This window comes from Micropterus dolomieu, linkage group LG07, assembly GCF_021292245.1.
Source record: "Micropterus dolomieu isolate WLL.071019.BEF.003 ecotype Adirondacks linkage group LG07, ASM2129224v1, whole genome shotgun sequence".
Taxonomy (NCBI): Eukaryota; Metazoa; Chordata; class Actinopteri; order Centrarchiformes; family Centrarchidae; genus Micropterus; species Micropterus dolomieu.
In genome coordinates, this window is record NC_060156.1 from 9,906,379 (window position 1) to 9,924,788 (window position 18,410).

Sequence of the window (18,410 nt, forward strand, 5' to 3'; positions counted from 1 at the left end):
TTATGTTGAGAACTGGATTAAAGCAAGATTTCTCAGAGAGGAACTGGTCTGATTATGTGTTGCTGAGTCTTACATCACACTTAAAGACTAACATAAGATTGTTTATATCAGATCACTGTTGTCATGAGTATTGTGTTACTTTACTCCAGTTTGTGTGTTTCGCATACTCTGTATTTGGTTCAAGTGAATGTAGATGTGTTCCTCTATGAGCTGGGGAAAGTATATGACCCTGTTACTTACGAAACTCTTTCAAAGCTTGAAGGCATTATTTCCTAAAATGCATGGCTGCCAATCTAACCCTAAGTGTATTTGTTTTTGATTCATGAAAACTTGACATTTCTGGAGAGAAATTACGTTCTGCCAGCAGCAGCGTGATGTGACATTCTTTCTGCCCTTAATCACATTGGTACAGCTTGTGTGTCTGGCATGCAACAAAGACTGTTATGAGTCAGTCGCTGACTAAGGTTGATGACTGCGAGAGACAGCAGCTATTTAGAGAATAGGGTTCTTCTAATTTCTTCACCTTTCAGAGATGGGACAGTCCCCCTATCTAGGGAGCCATCCGTCTGCTTGTGTTCGAGTGTAGGCAGCCCAGACTGTTTGTGCTTTCCAGTGAGGAAGTATGTGGAGATTGCCTCAGGTTGTTTGTAAAGGGGTGGGTGTGTTGAAACACACTGCTGAGACACCTCTCGAGTAAACATCAGCTGTGCTTGATTTGATCTGCAATGTTGCCCACAGGATGGGCCTTACACTTCAAATATTTAAGCAGATACTGCCTGGTAGTCGTGAAATCTCTAGACTTTGAGACTTGGACAAGATGGTAGCTCCGATGTAATTGGCAAAACATGTTATAAGAGGAGTAAATATGAAGTGTATTTTGAATAGAAAACATACATTTCTGAATTTGGTAGCAGCTTATTGTTTAGCAGGGATACTAGAATGTGTGTTAGTGGAGTTTTGCATGTATAATTGTTTGACAAGAAAATGTGCTCATTGTTAGGAATGATAAAAGAAAGCTTTATGCGTAAGAAGGCAATTTTCCTTTGTGTGAAAACATGTTTCTGAAGACCTTTTCTTTAAAACATTCTCTTCTCAATAGATTAGTAGTTGTTTGACTAATCAATGCCACAAAGCAAAGCACAGCAAAGACTGTCTTTACATTTCAGTCAGCCCTATGAGTGAAGTACAGTACTTCCCTTTGCCTTCCTGCTAAATGTTATGTGTACTGATAGTTTTCCAATTTACAGGCCAATTGGTCAGACCTGGTGGTAACTGGTGGAGTGGCCTGTGAGCCTTGGCAGCACTGCTTCAATCAGAAAGAGAAAACAGCATGCAACAAGGCTTGCGACTTCCCACCAATCGATAAATGGAATAACTGCTACTTAGACCATTACACCATTCACTTTCGGGTCTGGAGTAATGAACTGTAATAGAGAAATGATAATTATGATGATAGTTATAATTAGTGGGATAATAACAGGGCAATCACAGGGTGCCGTAACGGGAGACATTAACTGAGATCTATGATTGATCTGTTACAAGGCTGGCAGCTTGGCATGCTTGGTGATGCAGAGAGTGTTTATCCAGGTGTGTTTGTTGATGTCATTTAAAGGCAAATATGCACAAATATATGTAGGGATTATTGGGTCGGAATTAAAACTGAATGATTAAAAAGTCTAAAACTAAAAGTCTAAACAAAAAACTAAAAGTCTAAATCAAAAATGCATTTGGTATTTAGGATTGGGCATTTAGTATTTATAATTGGGCATTTGGGTATTTGGCCATTTAGGATTGGGCATTTGGGCATTTAGGATTGGCATTTAGTCATTGAGGATTGGGCATTTCAGCATTTGGGATGTGGGTTTGAGGAGTGTATGCAAATAAGGGTGTGTGGTCCAAAGACTGAAGGTTGAAATTGCTGGTGCGCAGAGGCACCTTGTGGTCCTTTGATGCCTGAATCTTTTTACAATTATAAAAGAAAATTAATTATTTGTGTTTTCATTTGCTTTCAAGCTGATGCTAAATTAAGTGGAGATTGTTAATTTGTCTATAGAACATCGAATAGATATAAATTCAGGTATGACGTAGGTATGATGCAAATTAGCGACAACAGGCATAAACGAAAAACCAGGGCTTTCAAAAGGTTTCTAGGTATGTATCGAATATGAACAAACTGGCATTGGGGGAATACAAACGCTATCTTGGCTGCAATCTGATGGAAGCAGTGTGATGTGAATTTGCGACAATCAGCATTAAGGGGTTAAGCCTCAATAGAAATTGTGCTGTCACAAGTCTTGGGTATGTATTGGGGTGGCGGCATAAATCTCAGAGATATATCTTAAAACCGAGACAGATAAAATCAAAACTATCTGCATGGCTATATATAGCGCTTTTTTTCAAAGACCTTTACAATTTGCCTTTTATTCACACATATACACACACCAGTGGCAGTGAGCGTAATGTAAGGTGCTGACTTTAGCAGTTAGTGGTTCATTGCCTTGCCCATGGACAGCTGCCCCACTAGATGCTGTAAAGGAATTTTTCATTCCTTAAGGGTAATATCATGCCGGTTTTCCCAGGTCATGTTAGGGTCTGCTGAGCGCTGAGCTAAAGTAAGGCAAAGGTGACAGCCTATTACTCTCCAAAACAGTATGTCAAACTCTGTCTTTCCTCTCTAATTTTCTTGGTTGACTGTCTGACCGAACTGCGTTAATAAAGTTTGCTCTGTCACTGTAGTTGCACTGAGTGGTAGCTCTGGTCAATCCAAGAGGTGTGTGAGTATGTGATCATGTACAGCTGTGTATTATGGTCTGCATTTGAACCGCGTCGCCAGTGTGGACTCTTGTCTGCGTGCACACAGGTACTTTTCATTGTGTGTGTGTGTGTGTGTGTGTGTGCGTGTGTGCGTGGCTTTAGGTAATCATGTGGTAAGGGCTTGGAGAGCCTGAGGACTGGACGTCGGCATTAACATTGTACATCTTCTCTTTTGAGCTTTGGAACCTGTCTATGTGTATGTGTGTGGGAGCAAGAGTGTGAGGCCCTTACAGCCAGGGAGCCCGAGATGTGCTTGTATGAAGTCGACGGATTTGAACAAAAGTCATATTGTAATGGGGGGATCCTGTCTCAGCCATGATAACACCTTCAATGATGCCAGACCCTGCGTCCTGATCAGGACAAATGAGCAGGGCAGGTTTTCTATAGTTTTGTTTCATTTGCGTCATTTCTCAGATGAAACTGATGACACTCCAAAACAACCTTGAGCTGTGACAACTCCACAGGGCATCTTTGGAGACACTGAAAAGAGCCGTGAGCTTTCAAAATATACTGTTTTGGTGTTGGATATGAATCTTTGCACAAGCAGGGTCCACAGGCACAGGGGTGCAGAACTGGGTAAGGACAAGGAGAGTGAATATATAAACAGTTTGGTTTCATAAGACAACACCATTCAAATCTGATTCATAGACACATTTGTATGCTTACAAAGTCCCAGTGAGATAAGCAGACTTGTATTTGCATGAGAGACAAAGTCGGTGTGTAGGTTATGCTCTTCATCATGGCGCAGCAGTATTTCTTTTGCCATTTTAATCTACATTGAACAACTGTATACACCTTAACAAACTAATGGCAGTGACTTATCATTATGAAATGGCAGGCATGCATCAATGTCTACTACTGTATCTCCTTGCTAGAAACACACATCCCTCAACAATGGATAACTCCACTCAAAGCAAGGATAAACCAAAACGTGCACACAGCCACTCACAACTGCCAAATAATTTTCCTAAAGTTTGGAGACAACCACCTTGAGAATTGAATCAATCAATGAGCAAATCAGTCAGCAAATGTTTACATGATATGACTTGCAACCTTTCCACTGTTCGGTAAACTGTAGGTTTACTACTGTTTACTGTTTATTGTAAACATAACATAAGTATAATATGATTTTAAAAATCAATTAACTTCAATAAAAATATGACAAATGTCATACAGTAAAGAAAAATAATTTATTTTAGTAATAATTTATAGTTTTATGTATGGCTCACAAACTTGAATTTGTTTAGTTATGCCTAATTGTAAAAATCAATAAAGAGAGAGGGGGGAAAACATTTGCAAGAAATAGGGCCCAGTGCAGTCCAGTGCCCTCTGTATGAGTTAGACACCACTGAAAATAACAGATGGTGCAGGCCTGTATGCATGACCGTATATCTTGACCTGCGCTCAAACAGCTACATCATAAGTCCACACCGGTGAAGAATTTTATTGCTAATTGCAGTGAACCGGAAAATGGAGAGGTTGAGATCATTAAAAGGTTTAATGGCATGTTGGTTGTACTTGACTTTGATTGCTTTTATCCCCACTGTTACTCTATCTCATCTTGGTAAGTGCATTATTTCGACACTGAGAGATTTCCTGTAACTCAGTCGAAAGTTTGGGAAGTGTGCCTAACACACTTTGGGCTTTATCAAACACTTGCTGATACGTGTTTGATCAAAAATAGATTGTAGCAGATAAGAAACATGCCAAGAAACAAGTCATGGTTTTAGGTTCAAGAGTACTTCAATTACAAAAACAAGAGCCACTAAAATGCCTAATGTCCTGCCACAATACCCATGATACAGTAAACAAATTTTTATGCAAATAAGGTCAGGCTAATTAATGAAGTAATTACCATATATTTCTATTTACAATGTTCTTGTTGTTACATAACATTATAACTATGAATATGGACTTCATATTTCAAAGCACTAGAGAGTCAAAAATTCATTAAAGCCTCATTAACATTTCAGCAGAAACATGGTGGAAAAGCTTATAATATAATTTACTCTCCAGGGGGCATCAGTGGTTTTAGACATGCAGGGAATACGGGTTGTGGTTGGTTGACTGACGTTATAGTCAATTAGATGACATGCAACAGTGTGCCTCAAAAAGTGTTAATTTGACAAATGAAACCTGTAATGTACAGTGGGGGAATTCCACTAGATATTTTTGGAGTCTCATGTCTATCATGTTCTTTTTCTTTGTTGAACTTCTCACCATTCTGTATGTTACACTATTACCCCCTGAATGTTTAATTCAAGATGAATGATCCAAACACCTAAATGTGTAAAATTAATTTTGACCTGCAAGTAGGCCATAAGCCTTAACAAAGCGGCCTGCATGTGATTCAGATCCTGTATTGCTACCGGCCAATGTCACACATGAGCGCAGGAGCCCCCTATGGAGCAGCCATGACTTCCCTATACCCATGAGAGAGCGGACCGGTTTCTCCTCGCCCTCCAACTGCAACTGCTGTTGCTACAGGAGATAACCCTATTCCCATTTCAGCGCTGAAGTTTGTTACTCTACGTGGAGGTCTGAACTCACTGGGCAACACCACACTGTTTTCTTTAGTTTTCTCTTTATGTTTTCTGTTAGCCGAACACATTTTTGGGTCCCGGAGGAGATTGTTATACACAACATAACAATCCATTCTCCCCACAAAGTCAACTATGCTATTTCCTCCACCGACAGCCAGTGCCCGACTATGGTCGGAGAGGATTCTGCCGGATAACCTAAATGGACAGACTCATTACATCACTACCAAGAGTAATTTCAACTAAGAGGCTTGTGTCTGGGCAGAGATTCATTGTGAGGATTTCTGTGGAAAAAAACAAACTGCTGCGTCCTTTTTATTGCTGTGTGCTTCTGTGCCTAGCACTTTCATTTTTGTATCGGTATCACGCTGCTAGAACTTTACTTGTGTTGTTCCTGACATCTGAGCGTGAAGCCATGCCTGCTCTTTATAAAGACCAAACTCCACACAACTGCCGAATGCAAGTTCGCTGCAGGTTCCTGTGTTAAGTGGTAATTATTGTGTTTGCTGCAGTAATTAGAATTTTGTGTATGTTGTGTTATATGTTTAATTCCTGCCACTAAGCGCACAGCCAATAACTACCTTTTATCAAGACCAAAGTCCAATACCATGGCCACTGACTGCAAGTTCACTTCCAGGTACTGTGTGATAAAGAGGTAGTTAAATTGTATCTAGCCACAGCACCCAAGACCTTATATACTCTGCTTTGTGTGACTTTTTCTGTTTCTCTATTCCTGTACTAACATACACACACCTATATGCGCACACGCACACACACACCTTACATGCATCCACATGCATACATCTGGAAACCACAGACAGCGTGCCGTGTAGCCTAAACTCCAGTTATGCTCCAGGCCATCTTAGTGAGGACAGGAATAGTCTGTCTACCATCTTGGAACCCTACACTTATGTTTCGTTAGCAAGCCCGCCATTTTGGATCATTGCGTGATGAGCCACCCACCTGGTTGCGTCTGCAATCTTCCTCACTCTGCCCGCACACGCACACACACACACACACACACACAGAAAGCTGAAGTTGCTGATCTGTGCTAAAATTAAATAAATCCTATTGTATCTTTTAAAGACCAGTTGCCTGTATCTATGTATTGTGTTTGTCTTTAAATATTGACATTAATAGATGGGCAAACCCTTTTTTGAGACTTTTTCACATTTGTTTATTTTTCATTGATACCGGGGTGGTTCCCTGTATTTATTAAATTGATAATAATATTTGTTGGTAATATTAAAAACATTTACATTATATATATATATATATATATATATATATATATTTGATTTTAGCTAATAACCAAACCTGCCTCTACTAGACAACACTACTATACTACATACTACACTTTTCAGATCAGATTGTGGGCACATGTACCACGAGTAGTCCAAATACACCCTCATAACAGACCAGTATCACCCTCAAGCCCTGGCAGGAGGCTGGCAACTCAGAAGGGTTAGATGTCACAGGGCCTGGCATCTGTCTCTAGCAAAGTGGTGGAGATGTCAACCCGACATCATCACACACACTCAAACGATCACATTTATTCATCTACCCTCTTGCCAGAAATGCACAAATGCACACATATGCATGCACACACATTTTGTTTAGACATGCTCTCTCTCTCTCTCTCTCTCACACACACACACACACACACACAGGGTTTGAGTCAGTTCCAGAGAGGCTGGTGAGGAGGCATCTACAGTGGCAGGCGACTAATTGAAAGTGAAGTGGGCCCAAGCTGTTGCAGCACTGGCCTTCCGCCTACATGGCTAAGAGATGACAAACTATCCACCGGCATTAGCACCAACAGCCTGAACACACACCATAACCCTCATGGCTGCAAACTACCTACATGCAGGTGCATAATTACAATACATTTACACACACAGAATGAAAGCATACATAAATTCACATAAGCCACCCACATCAAAATATGTCCAGAGATTCAAACCCTTTCCAATATAAGCGGTTATCCTCTAACAATCATAAAAACACCCATAAGATAAATGTATTTTTATCACACATAAATGATAACACAATAGTGGGCTCAATCCACTGAGCAGTGTAACAATGTCAACAGGCAAAATGGTGCTAAATTACTGAAAATGTGCACACCAGAGCATTTAATACTCAAAACTATTTTACCTTGAAACCTGAAACTGAGCAGCCTGTATCGGTTGGATTGGTATTGACTCAAGCAAGTCAGGGAAAACGGATGTTTGCTGATAAATAGTTCAAGAGTTACAGGCGATGATGTGAACTGAACTTTGTGGTGACACAACAGGCATATTTTATTGCTATATTGACCCCAACTGTTTCTATATTGATATAAAAATTGACCAAATGCTTCTATGGCCTGCCTACTGCAGAAAAAGAAAAAATAGGTCCACAGAACAGCTTTGATGTTACATACAGCCTTGTTCTTAATCTTATCATTATACTCAGAATTACAACACTGCAAAGTAGTTAATTGATATTATTGTTTTTTATAGTGTACAAAACTTTCTTCTATGCCTTGGCTGCCTTGGCCTATTGGTAAATGTAACTGACGTGATACAGCCCACTTCTATAGCCCCTAGGTTATACACAAAGAACTAGTAGGGCTTAACACACACACACACATATGCAGAGAAAAATTTCTGTGTTTGCAGAGATATGAGTGTTGGTGTATCTATTTCCTCTGGGAAATAAATATACAATCAGAGGGGTGGAACGTGTTCTGTAATGAGTAGTGAGGGGAGGAAATATAGTGCAAAGGCTCGAAATAAAGCAGCGGATAAAGATACATATCTCCAGCACAGTGTTTGAGTGTCTGTAGTTGTGTTTGTGTTTGAGAAAAGGTTTAGAGGTAGTGAGAACATTTGTTGTTTGACACTGACAGAAGGAATGCGAGGAAAAGTGAAGTAAATGGTAAAAAGGAAAAAAAAAAAGACAAGCTGACTTCATATTTTGTACGTCAAACACGGTCTGTGTAGGTGTGTTTGATTGTCTGTTTAAGGGCATCACGGTACGTATGTATGTGCGTGTGTACATCATCCAATCAAATTATGACATGTTCACTTTGTTAATGTTTGTGTTCGCCAGTTTGGATACCTACAAGCCTTCATTGACCTGTGTGAGAGTGTGTGTGTCTAGCAGTCACTCATTAGTGTAGACCTGTCTCCCAGAGCTGCCAGTCTCATCCATTGTGTGGGCTGCCGGCAGTCATCCATTTCCCCCTCTGCCCTACCTGGCTACATCCATCTCTGCTGAGCCAGATGCTGTTAAAACTGAGTCACTGCTATATGTGCGTGAGTGTGAGAGAGGGTGAGTGAGAGAGAGGGTGAGTGAGTGAGAGAGAGACAGAGAAGGAGAGTGAGAGAGAGAATGTATTTGTCTTGGCTTGTTTGTGTGTGCTTTTGATTGACAACAAGGCAACCATGAGTCAGTGCAGGACTAATAGTCTTTGTGTATCCTTCTGTCCTTTGCAGTGACTATCTATCTGTCTGCTGCCTTGAGGTTTGCGCTTTTGCATTCAGAGGACATTCTGGATGACCAAGTTTCACTACAAAGACTGAATTTGTTTAACTAACCCCTTTTCTCAAAACCCCAACACCATTATTACTGCAAAGACCACAAACCCATCTATCTGTTTGTTATGGTCATGGTGGCAGCAGACTGAACAAGGTAAGGCAGATGTAACTCTCTCTTCTACCTAGCCAACTCCTCTAGCTCTTCCCGGGAAGTTGTTCCCTGACCAGATGGGATAAGTAAAGGCTCGTGCCATCGATGGCCTTGCTGTTCAATTCAATTTCAATTCAATTGTATTTATATAGCGCCAAATCACACCAACAGTTATCTCACAGCGCTTTCAGACTCAGACTACACAACTTGCCGTCTTGTGACTAGAGTCTTGAAGTCTCACACTACATGACTGATCGGTGACAGGGTGTCACACACTACACGATTATAATGATAGCAATTTTAAAGACAAAGAGTATGGATGAAAGAGTGGATTAGCGAAAGCAGGTATCAGGGATCTTCTGAGCTACAGAGAGAGCTGGAGGTTAGTACAAGTGTTTTGCCTTGAAAAGGCAGCTGCCTGCTCTCATTGGCTGGATGTGGATGTCGAGTCGGCCGACTCCTCCAGATATTTGGCATGCTAGATATCTGGCTGGCATCTGCGATGTGTCAGTGATGCGTCAGGCAGACGTTTTGATGCGTCACTGAGTAGTAAACATAACGACTGGCGGCCGCCGATCGATCGCTGATTTACCCCTGATCACAGCCTGATGGTTGTCAGGCTCACTGACCGGCAAAATGGGCTTAAAATCATCTAGTGTGAACTACGCTTAGGCCCTCCAACATGTTCTGCCCACCTATCCTCTTCCCAGTCGCACGTGCCAACAGTGCCTCCAGAGAGAGGTGTCCAGGAGCTCATGGTTGGAAATTAGATTGACTTGTAAGTCAATAGCTTTCGCTTCAGGCTCAACTAACTTCTCACCACAGCGGTTCAGTACAGTGTCTAAATTACTGCTGATACCACGCCAGTCTGCCTGTCGACCTCACTCTGCATCTTACCCTCACTTGTGAACAAGATCCCAAAATACTTGAATTTCTTCGCTTGCAGCAATGACTTTCTCCCAGACAGATAGGACCAATCAAGTATTTTCTGGAAGGGTGCCATGGCCAACCAACAATAATAATCCAATTAAATTTAATGTGCCATTGAGAGCCAAAAGCCTGCAGGTTTTCATTCCAATCAATCATTTTAGCAGGTGATTTTACTGATACGTTCTTTCCCTCTCTAATCAATGGGTGGAGAATTTTAGTTGTTTCTTCATGGTACATGGTTGTCCACCACTGATGTATTTCAGTGGTCTGTGTTCTTAATACTTATATTACATTACAGCTACAGAAATTATTTGGTTGTCTGCCATTGTCTTTTCCAGACAAACACGTGAGGAAGCAAATCTAATAATACCCCACCCAAAAAAGGAAAAAACGTGTATTTAGCATGTTAGTCCTGAGATTCACATTCATGGATGAAATGCACAGAGAGGGAATTTGATGTGCATCAACTGCAGTCTGAGAATTTTTGTATTGCCGAAGCAATCCCTTTCACAAAAGAATACTTTAAAGATACTTCAGGCAAATTAAATGGACTGGAGTGGATGAGACTGCAATTCCAATTACCTGAATCATTTAGCATTTCTTTTTAGCATGAATTTCCCTACAACTTCAACAACATGCTTTTGATGATAGTGCATGAAGTGCATTGTGCTTTAACACCACTTAGATAAAACAATAAAACAAAATCCCATGAATTCTACCTAACCAGCCCTCCACTTTGCTGAGAATTGCAGATGATACAAACATGCATAAAGCTGCCCTCTCAAATCAAACATGCCTTTCACGCTAATGTTTACCCAGGGGAAGGGAGGTATTCTGGCCACTGACATTGAATCATACACGTATTTATGCAGTCATGAAAGACTGGTTTAGAACTAATTAGTTTGGAAATGAAAGAGAGGAAGACAGCTAGTGAGAGAGATAGAGTGAAAGGAAGGGAGATAGGCGGGCACTTGTTGACATTTCTAAGGGATGGTAGTATCAAAGGCTTGACGCCTGTGATCTGCTTCTCGCTCTGTGTGTAAGCAGGCAGTCTTGGAGCAGGCAAGCGATCTGCCAGTGCTGGTTGGAATCAAACATCTGAATCCAATTTGAGTGTTCTCTAAGAGTGTGGGAGAAGAGAGGGAAGGAGAGTTTGGTGAGTACAAGTTGGTGGGTAGTCACACTGACCTGGGTGGTCCTCATATATAGAAAGAAGTTAGATTATTTTGGAATGAATCTAGCATTCATTGTTCTTGCAGAAGGGGAAATGCCAAAACCATTACCATTCCTTAAATTTGTGATATCTACAACAACACCACAAAACATAAAACCGTGCAGTAATTTGAATTTTTTAAGGTGATCACATTGATTCAAGGGCAGACCTTAGTTGCCCTGAGCTAGCTGGTGCCCTTGAACAATTATTTTCTGGTAGAAATGTTACTCTTGAAATATTTGCATGTTGAATATTTTACTCTTGGCGTGACTGGTCATCAGAAAAAGAGCATGGTAAATGTATTCCTTGAAAATATCCAAATCAACAAATTAACAAAGCAGGTCTGCCTTAGAGTCTAATAGAAATCTTTGTTCATATTTTTCAGCATTAACAAGTAGCACTAGAAGAGGTTGCTTATAAAAACAAGAGTTTAGAAAGTGGGAAAACTGCAATAAATGGCCAGTGGGTGGCTTATCACAGCGGTCTACCTACTGTGAGTCGACCCTGCCTTATGACATAAGAACAGTGATAGCACAATATTTGTACTAACAAACAACAGAGAACTAAAATGAGCATCTATGGGAGCCTACAGTATATTCTTCTTAGACAATTGTTCAGAGAGACAGAGATAAAAACAATCAAGGGAATCACATATTGAAAAAAAAGTCCAAATAGAGAGACAGGAGAGAAAGAGAAGACCGAGTAGAATGGGAATAGGAGAGAACTGAGTTTTCATTGGAACCCTGGGGATGTATGTAATGAGTTGGAGAGAGGCATGTTTGCCTAGTCTGGTTTACACAGAGAGATGACCCTGTGATAGACACTGTGGGGCGCACACACACACACACACACACACACACACACAGAATGAAGTAGGATAGATTTGCTAGTGAATTTGACAAACAATTTTCACTGTAAACCTTGCTTTGATGAGGTATTCCTACCATATAACTGAGGTTGTTTAAACGGTGGTATTGATACAGTTATGATGTGTCATCTAACCTGAAAAAAGTCTCACAGGTAGTGGGACACCACAAGTTCTCCTTCGAGGGCAGAATGTGTGGAGTTCATATTAAATATTTAACAGTAAAATCTATCACAATGGGAAAAAAATCACTGTCACAACCTGTGTCAATGCAGTTTGTGACACAATATCCCTTATTCTCTCTTTGGTGTCTCTTCTACTAGTTCAAAAGAATCATGTAGAAGCTTCCAAATTGTCCTATTATATAACAGGGTGTCATTACAGTCCCTTACAGCAACAGTCCCATTTTCATACTAGAATGCAGAATATAAGTGTGCTTTCACATGAAGCATGTGTCTTCTTTCAACTTGCATTCTTGGTATCTGAATTGGTAATCTGCTTTCAGATAAGGTGATTGTTGAAAAGAAAAAAACATGCAATACTATTTTTTTTTTTTTACCAAATTCTGTCAGTTAAAGAGGGTGTACAAAATACACAAAGGAAGGATTAGAATAGACAGTGCCAGTCTGTTTACAGCGGGCTGCAGTTATCTAAATGAAATAACTGGATGTGCTGATCTAATACTTTGTATTGATTCCATAAACATCAAGAGACTTTGTAGTGTAGCAGGTTGTGGGTCTGAGATTTTGATGTGATGATGGTCAGTGAGATTCATTCTCTGGGAACCATGACTGTAGAAAATGTCATGGCAATCCAACCAGTAGTTGCTCAAATGTCATTCTGGACCAAATTTTTAGACCAATGTACTGACACTGTCACCCCTAGAGCCACTAGCTTGGCAAAAAACAATGCATTAGATAACAGAAAAATTGAAAGCTGTAATCTGATAAAGTATTGACAAAAAAAATGTAATTACTGTACTTGTATAGTTACACTTTGTGTGTAAGTGGAAACACATCATACGATTACTCCGTGCCAGTATACAGTACTAACGCAGTGAAAACAGCTGCTACAAGCTAAGCGGCAAAATGCCAAGTTTTGTGGTGTTTTGTTGCTTAAATATCTTGAGCCTTGACCTTTCACCTACGAAGCAGTTGTCTAACATCTGTACGAGCAGGTCAGAGAATTCCTTTTAAAATGCTTGCAAAAAATGAAGCAGTGAGTTTTAAGAGCCGATATGTGGAACTTCAATGTGTCTCAGATGTCATTACTAACTCTTACAGTGCACTGAATTGACTTAAGCTTCACAACGCAAAAAGCAGTGCCCCAGGGGAAACTGTTGTATGGCTCACAAATGAGGGAATCCATTGTAGCTGTGATGGAGGGGATGTAAATGCATTGCAAAATGTGCTTAGTGAAATTTTTTTCTAAGAGCAAATATGTACTGCTATCAGCGTGGTACACCCTAATTATTTTATATCAACTCATCTCTTTCTGGCTCTTTTGGTGTGTTAAGAGTGTTATCAGCAGACACTAGCATTTTGGTTCTGGTATCAGAAATTACAAGTGACATCAAGCCTCTCTACAACTGAAAACATTTGATAGATAACCAAGTCAATTTCACTTCACCCAAACTACTTGACAAATTAGTGTCAGGGGTGAAATATGGAACTATTTCATCCACAAAAGACAAACCAATATATCACGTTCCCCTGCCAATTGTCAAGAGCTTGTTCAACTGAACATGTTGTTTGGCGTTTTCTTTTCTTACTGGTATAGCAGTGGAATCATATTTTTATACCGAATATCATTTTTAGTAGTATAGTAGTAATTCCAAAGTCAAACATTTGACATTGTAACAGCAATGTACTTTAAATACATGAATACGAGGAACACAGAGTGTGTGAGTTTTAAAAAGCAAGCAGACATAATGAGGAGGAAGTAATACAGTAGGTTATAATAAGGAGATATGTAAAGATATCAGGATAATAACAATCAGTTCCGAGGAAAAAAATTTAACATTCTGTGGCATCAGAGCCCTACATGCGTAGTAGCTCTAATGAATCTGCTCATTAGTATGACTTTCATGGCAGATCACTCCATTAATAATCAATGACTGTGGTGACGGCCATGACAGAGTGGGAGGGCCACAGGGATGAGGCCTCAGAGAGTGAAGCCTTGTCACTTGCTACACATAGGGGTGTTGATGGTATCAGGGAAAGTGTCCCAGTTCACCCCGTCAACATCATTCAGACAAGTCCATTGTGAAGGACACTTTGTATTTGTGTGAAGATGAACCCATTTGTGGGCACCTTTTTAACCGTGGCCCCTGTTGAGTCCCCAGGAGCTGTATCCAATAATTAAAAACACTAAACTAAACAGACTTGAGACACACAATAACAGTGATAAATAATACATAAATAATATTTACCCTTTATGAATTATACATCTCTCCATGTTGACAACTGTTCACAGCCAGCCTATCTTTAGTCATATACAGCCACACTATATTCTTTTCCCACAAAGTTATTTGTGTGATTAATTTCATACAATGAAAGTATTTGTTACACAGCGTGGGATGTTTGTCAGCGAGACCTAATACATGCTCTGATAGCCTTTGGTATTAAAAATAAAGCACTTTGTGTGGTATTGTATGATCGTTAACTGTGTCCAAAGTTTAATTGACGGTTTAATATTTTCCATGGAGTACTGCGCCTTCCTGTGATTTAGCCAAAAATGGCATCAGAAATATTTGTCTAAGATATTAAATCTGGGACTGCAGTGATTGCTGAGTCATTTTCATTCTGCTTCTCTTGGCTTTTTAATCAGTAACTTTTATCTCTGTGTATGACAATTTTATCAGCCATCTATCAAACGCAACATGTTGGAGATATAATTTTATAATACAGCAGGTATACTTCAATCAAATATAATTTTAATAATGACTAAATAGATTATATGTTGTTATAATGCAGGTGTTGTTGTACTCTGTCAGAGACATGTTGATTCAACTCTGTGGTCATCTGTGTTCGAATTATAATTCAGTCCTACATCCATGAGCTCCCTGCACTCCACACTTCCCCCACCTAAAGTCAAGCAAGGCTTTGAATTATTTACTTCGGTTCTCCAGAGAGGCTGCAAAGGGGCGCCGTTGTCTGCTGTTGAATCCTCCGCACACACCAGTACACACTGACGGACACAAATATCCAGTCTTTGTCCCTGGCTCGTATACATTTACTATAGACAACCACAGACATCTACTTTTCAGCAATGTAGTAATTCACTTGCCATCTATTAGCTGAAACACGTTATAAAAAGGTGGTAAGGGTGTTTCAGTTCTTGTGTGTACAGCCTATATAATTCAAAGCAGACACAAGTACTTATACAGTAAGATTTCAAAAGGGGAAAGGATGGATAGCAGCCTGCAACAACCTAATGCATATAAGGGAAGAGAGAAACATTTGAAGTATTATCATACATGCACAACAGAAAAATAGAGCTAGTGAGAAAGAGAAATTTCTCAGTTCTAACTGATAAAATAGTGACATTAAGCCTGTGGACCCACAGTCTCCACTAGAGTTCCAGTAAGGGTTCAATGGCTCTCCAACTCTCCAAATCATCACGTGATATTTGATTTAAATATTTGGTGCAGCAGACATGGCAGCAAAAAATCAGCAATCATTGAAGATGATCCAACTGTTAAAAATTATCTGTCGATACTAAAAATAACCATTCACTAATCTGCCAACCAGCCAATCACCAAACCAACCAACCAACCATACGGCTAAAACAACTAACTAGCAACCTTTTCCATCCTTACCTTGGCAATCTGGACACACCAGTTGAGCAACAGCTGGGATCCGATGTTGTCCTTGTGCTCGTGGACATAGTCAAGCAGGCACCCATGAGGCATCAGTTGTGTGACCAGCTGGATGGTTGGACTCAGGCAGACGCCCAGCAGGCGGACCAGGTGGGGGTGCTCCATGCTAGCCATGATCAGGGCCTCCTGAATGAGACAGATATACACTCAGGCATGTGGGGGAAAGTGTTGGGGATGGAGTTTGACCTTGAACAGATTCTACAGTGTTGTTCACTTTAGGCAACTGCCAACAAATTCAAGCAAAACACACCAGAAAATACATCACTTTCAGGTTATTTCTGTCTAAATATTTGACCTTGAAATTCCAAGAAAAGTTTTTTTTTTAACACCCCAGTCAGTATTTGGATTAAGCTGTACATGGACCCTTAAGATCCTATTAAATAGCTCTATTAACAGACAGAATAAGACATAATAATCTCCTCAAAAATCATATAAATAAAGACAGCAAGTCTGCATAGTTTGAATGTTTATGATCTATTCTAAGCCATCTAACTGGATTGTGCATGATCAGAATGTCATTAATTAAGCATAAGAAAATGGATATACGTTCATTTAAGTACCAAGTTCATATCAAACAGGTAATCTTCCAGTTAGCGTCAAAAGACAAATGCCAAAGTAAAGGTTCAAAGACTTTGGCAGAGAGTTCATCATGTTTACTAGTGTAGACTGAACTGTCAAAGAACATAGGATGCCTTATTCAGTATAAGGCTCAAGTCAGAAGCAGTACATTTTTATTCAAAACCTCGACATCAAAGTAACTCGCTGCTTCACAAGACTGTCAGCATGCTTTGTAGTAGACTAAAAATGTAGTAAATAAACCAAGGTGAGACCGTTGTAAATCACGCGTCTCTGTTTTTATAATGACATAATAAACAGTAAGAGTTGTGAAATGTACTAAGTTTGGTCTGAAGTGTTGCTATTAGACAATATGTCTGTGAAGGTTCTCAGTCATCCAGGTCATAGTTATCCAAGGAAGGTTAAAATCAAGGGCAACTGGACTTGGTTGAAGATACTCGAATACTAGAACTGGAGGTCTCTTGAATGAGGGGCAAAATGTATTTGAGTATCTTCAACCAAGTCTAGTTGCCCTATGGTTTTTACCTTCCTTGCATAGCTATTAGACAATATGTATAGAAAATATGTACATAGGAAGAAGCTGCTCCATTACATTATTTATACAGCTTTGAACTTGCCTGTAGTGTCAACACCTTTAATGTGTGGGATTTTTAGAACAAGAGCAAATGTTGTATATTAGTTTGAATTGTATACAGGCATGCACAACTTATTATTCAAATGATACAGAAACACCAGCAAAGACAAGAATAGACCGTCATCTATTCTGTGCAGCTATGTAGTTACACAAGACACATGAATGCACACACACACACACGCACGCATGCATGCACGCACACACACACACACACACACACACACACACGCACTGTGACTACAGGAGCTATGGGTTAATATGACTATTCATCATGAGATGGATAGCTCTGTTGAAGAAATACACAACAAAGGTCGAGGTGGTTGTGTGTGTTGGGGAGAGACAGATACATAGTGTGTGAGGTCCACTGAACACTGACAAAGAGATACAACCACATCCCAGTCAGTATATGGCTCATGCATCACCACACTTAAGCATAATCAGATCTCTGCTCATGTGCTGGAGATGTCCAGGGATGGCAGCACATATGGTACAGTAAGAATGATGATAAATCAGACTGGGCCTTTCTGTATACCTTCTCTTTGACTGCACTGCCAAGATCCCTTTCAAGTAAATCTGGATAACTCCAGGGCACCCTTATCACTGTGATGTCATTTACCGAGATGTCTTAACTCTTTAAAGTACAGTCGTTTTTAAGTTAAGGGGCTCACGTTATATAGAATCAAACCTGTCACTAGATGGAAAAAGAAAGGCTCACATAACAAAAATACAACTAAGTTAAACATAATAAAATAAAAGATCTTTTTACTCTTGTAATTTTTTATAAATTTAAAACCAAGACTGCGCTGCGTATAGCTGCCTCAGCGTTAGGTGCGCTCTGTTTTGTTGTTTGATTCTGTTGTTGATTCAGTTTTCGGCTGTGATTCCCGGAGCTCTTTCACCAGAGAAGAGCTCATGAACATCAGGGGAACAACTCAGCTCAGACAGTTAAGGCTGGAAAAGGAGAAGGCATTTAGCAGTGGAGACAGGGCCGGGTGCAGGCCGTTAAAGTACAGGTTTAGCAAGGAGGTGTGAGAAGCTAAACGTCTCAGAGAAACTTAAACACCAGTTCTCTGCAAATGACGCCACTTCTGTCTGGAGGGGGTATAGACAGATCACTAACTACAAACCCAAAGCCCCTCACTCCATCAATGACTCTCGCCTGGCAAATGAGCTGAACCAGTTCTACTGCCGCTTTGATCGGACACCATCCCCCGCGACTCATCTACTCAGCTCTAGCCCCAGTCCACCATCCCCTCCTTCCCCTCCTCCCTCTCCTCAGAGGT

General features: G+C 40.2%; 1 protein-coding gene across 2 annotated transcripts in view; it reads right to left on the bottom strand.

The window, feature by feature from the left end:
• LOC123973492 (receptor tyrosine-protein kinase erbB-4-like) overlaps nt 1-18,410 on the bottom strand; it is a 366,438-nt gene that overhangs the window by 29,446 nt on the left and 318,582 nt on the right. For both annotated transcript variants that reach the window (XM_046053563.1, XM_046053564.1), the window contains one exon: nt 15,858-16,043. In XM_046053563.1, the coding sequence (XP_045909519.1) occupies nt 15,858-16,043 (186 nt within the window). The remainder of the gene's footprint in view (nt 1-15,857; nt 16,044-18,410) is intronic.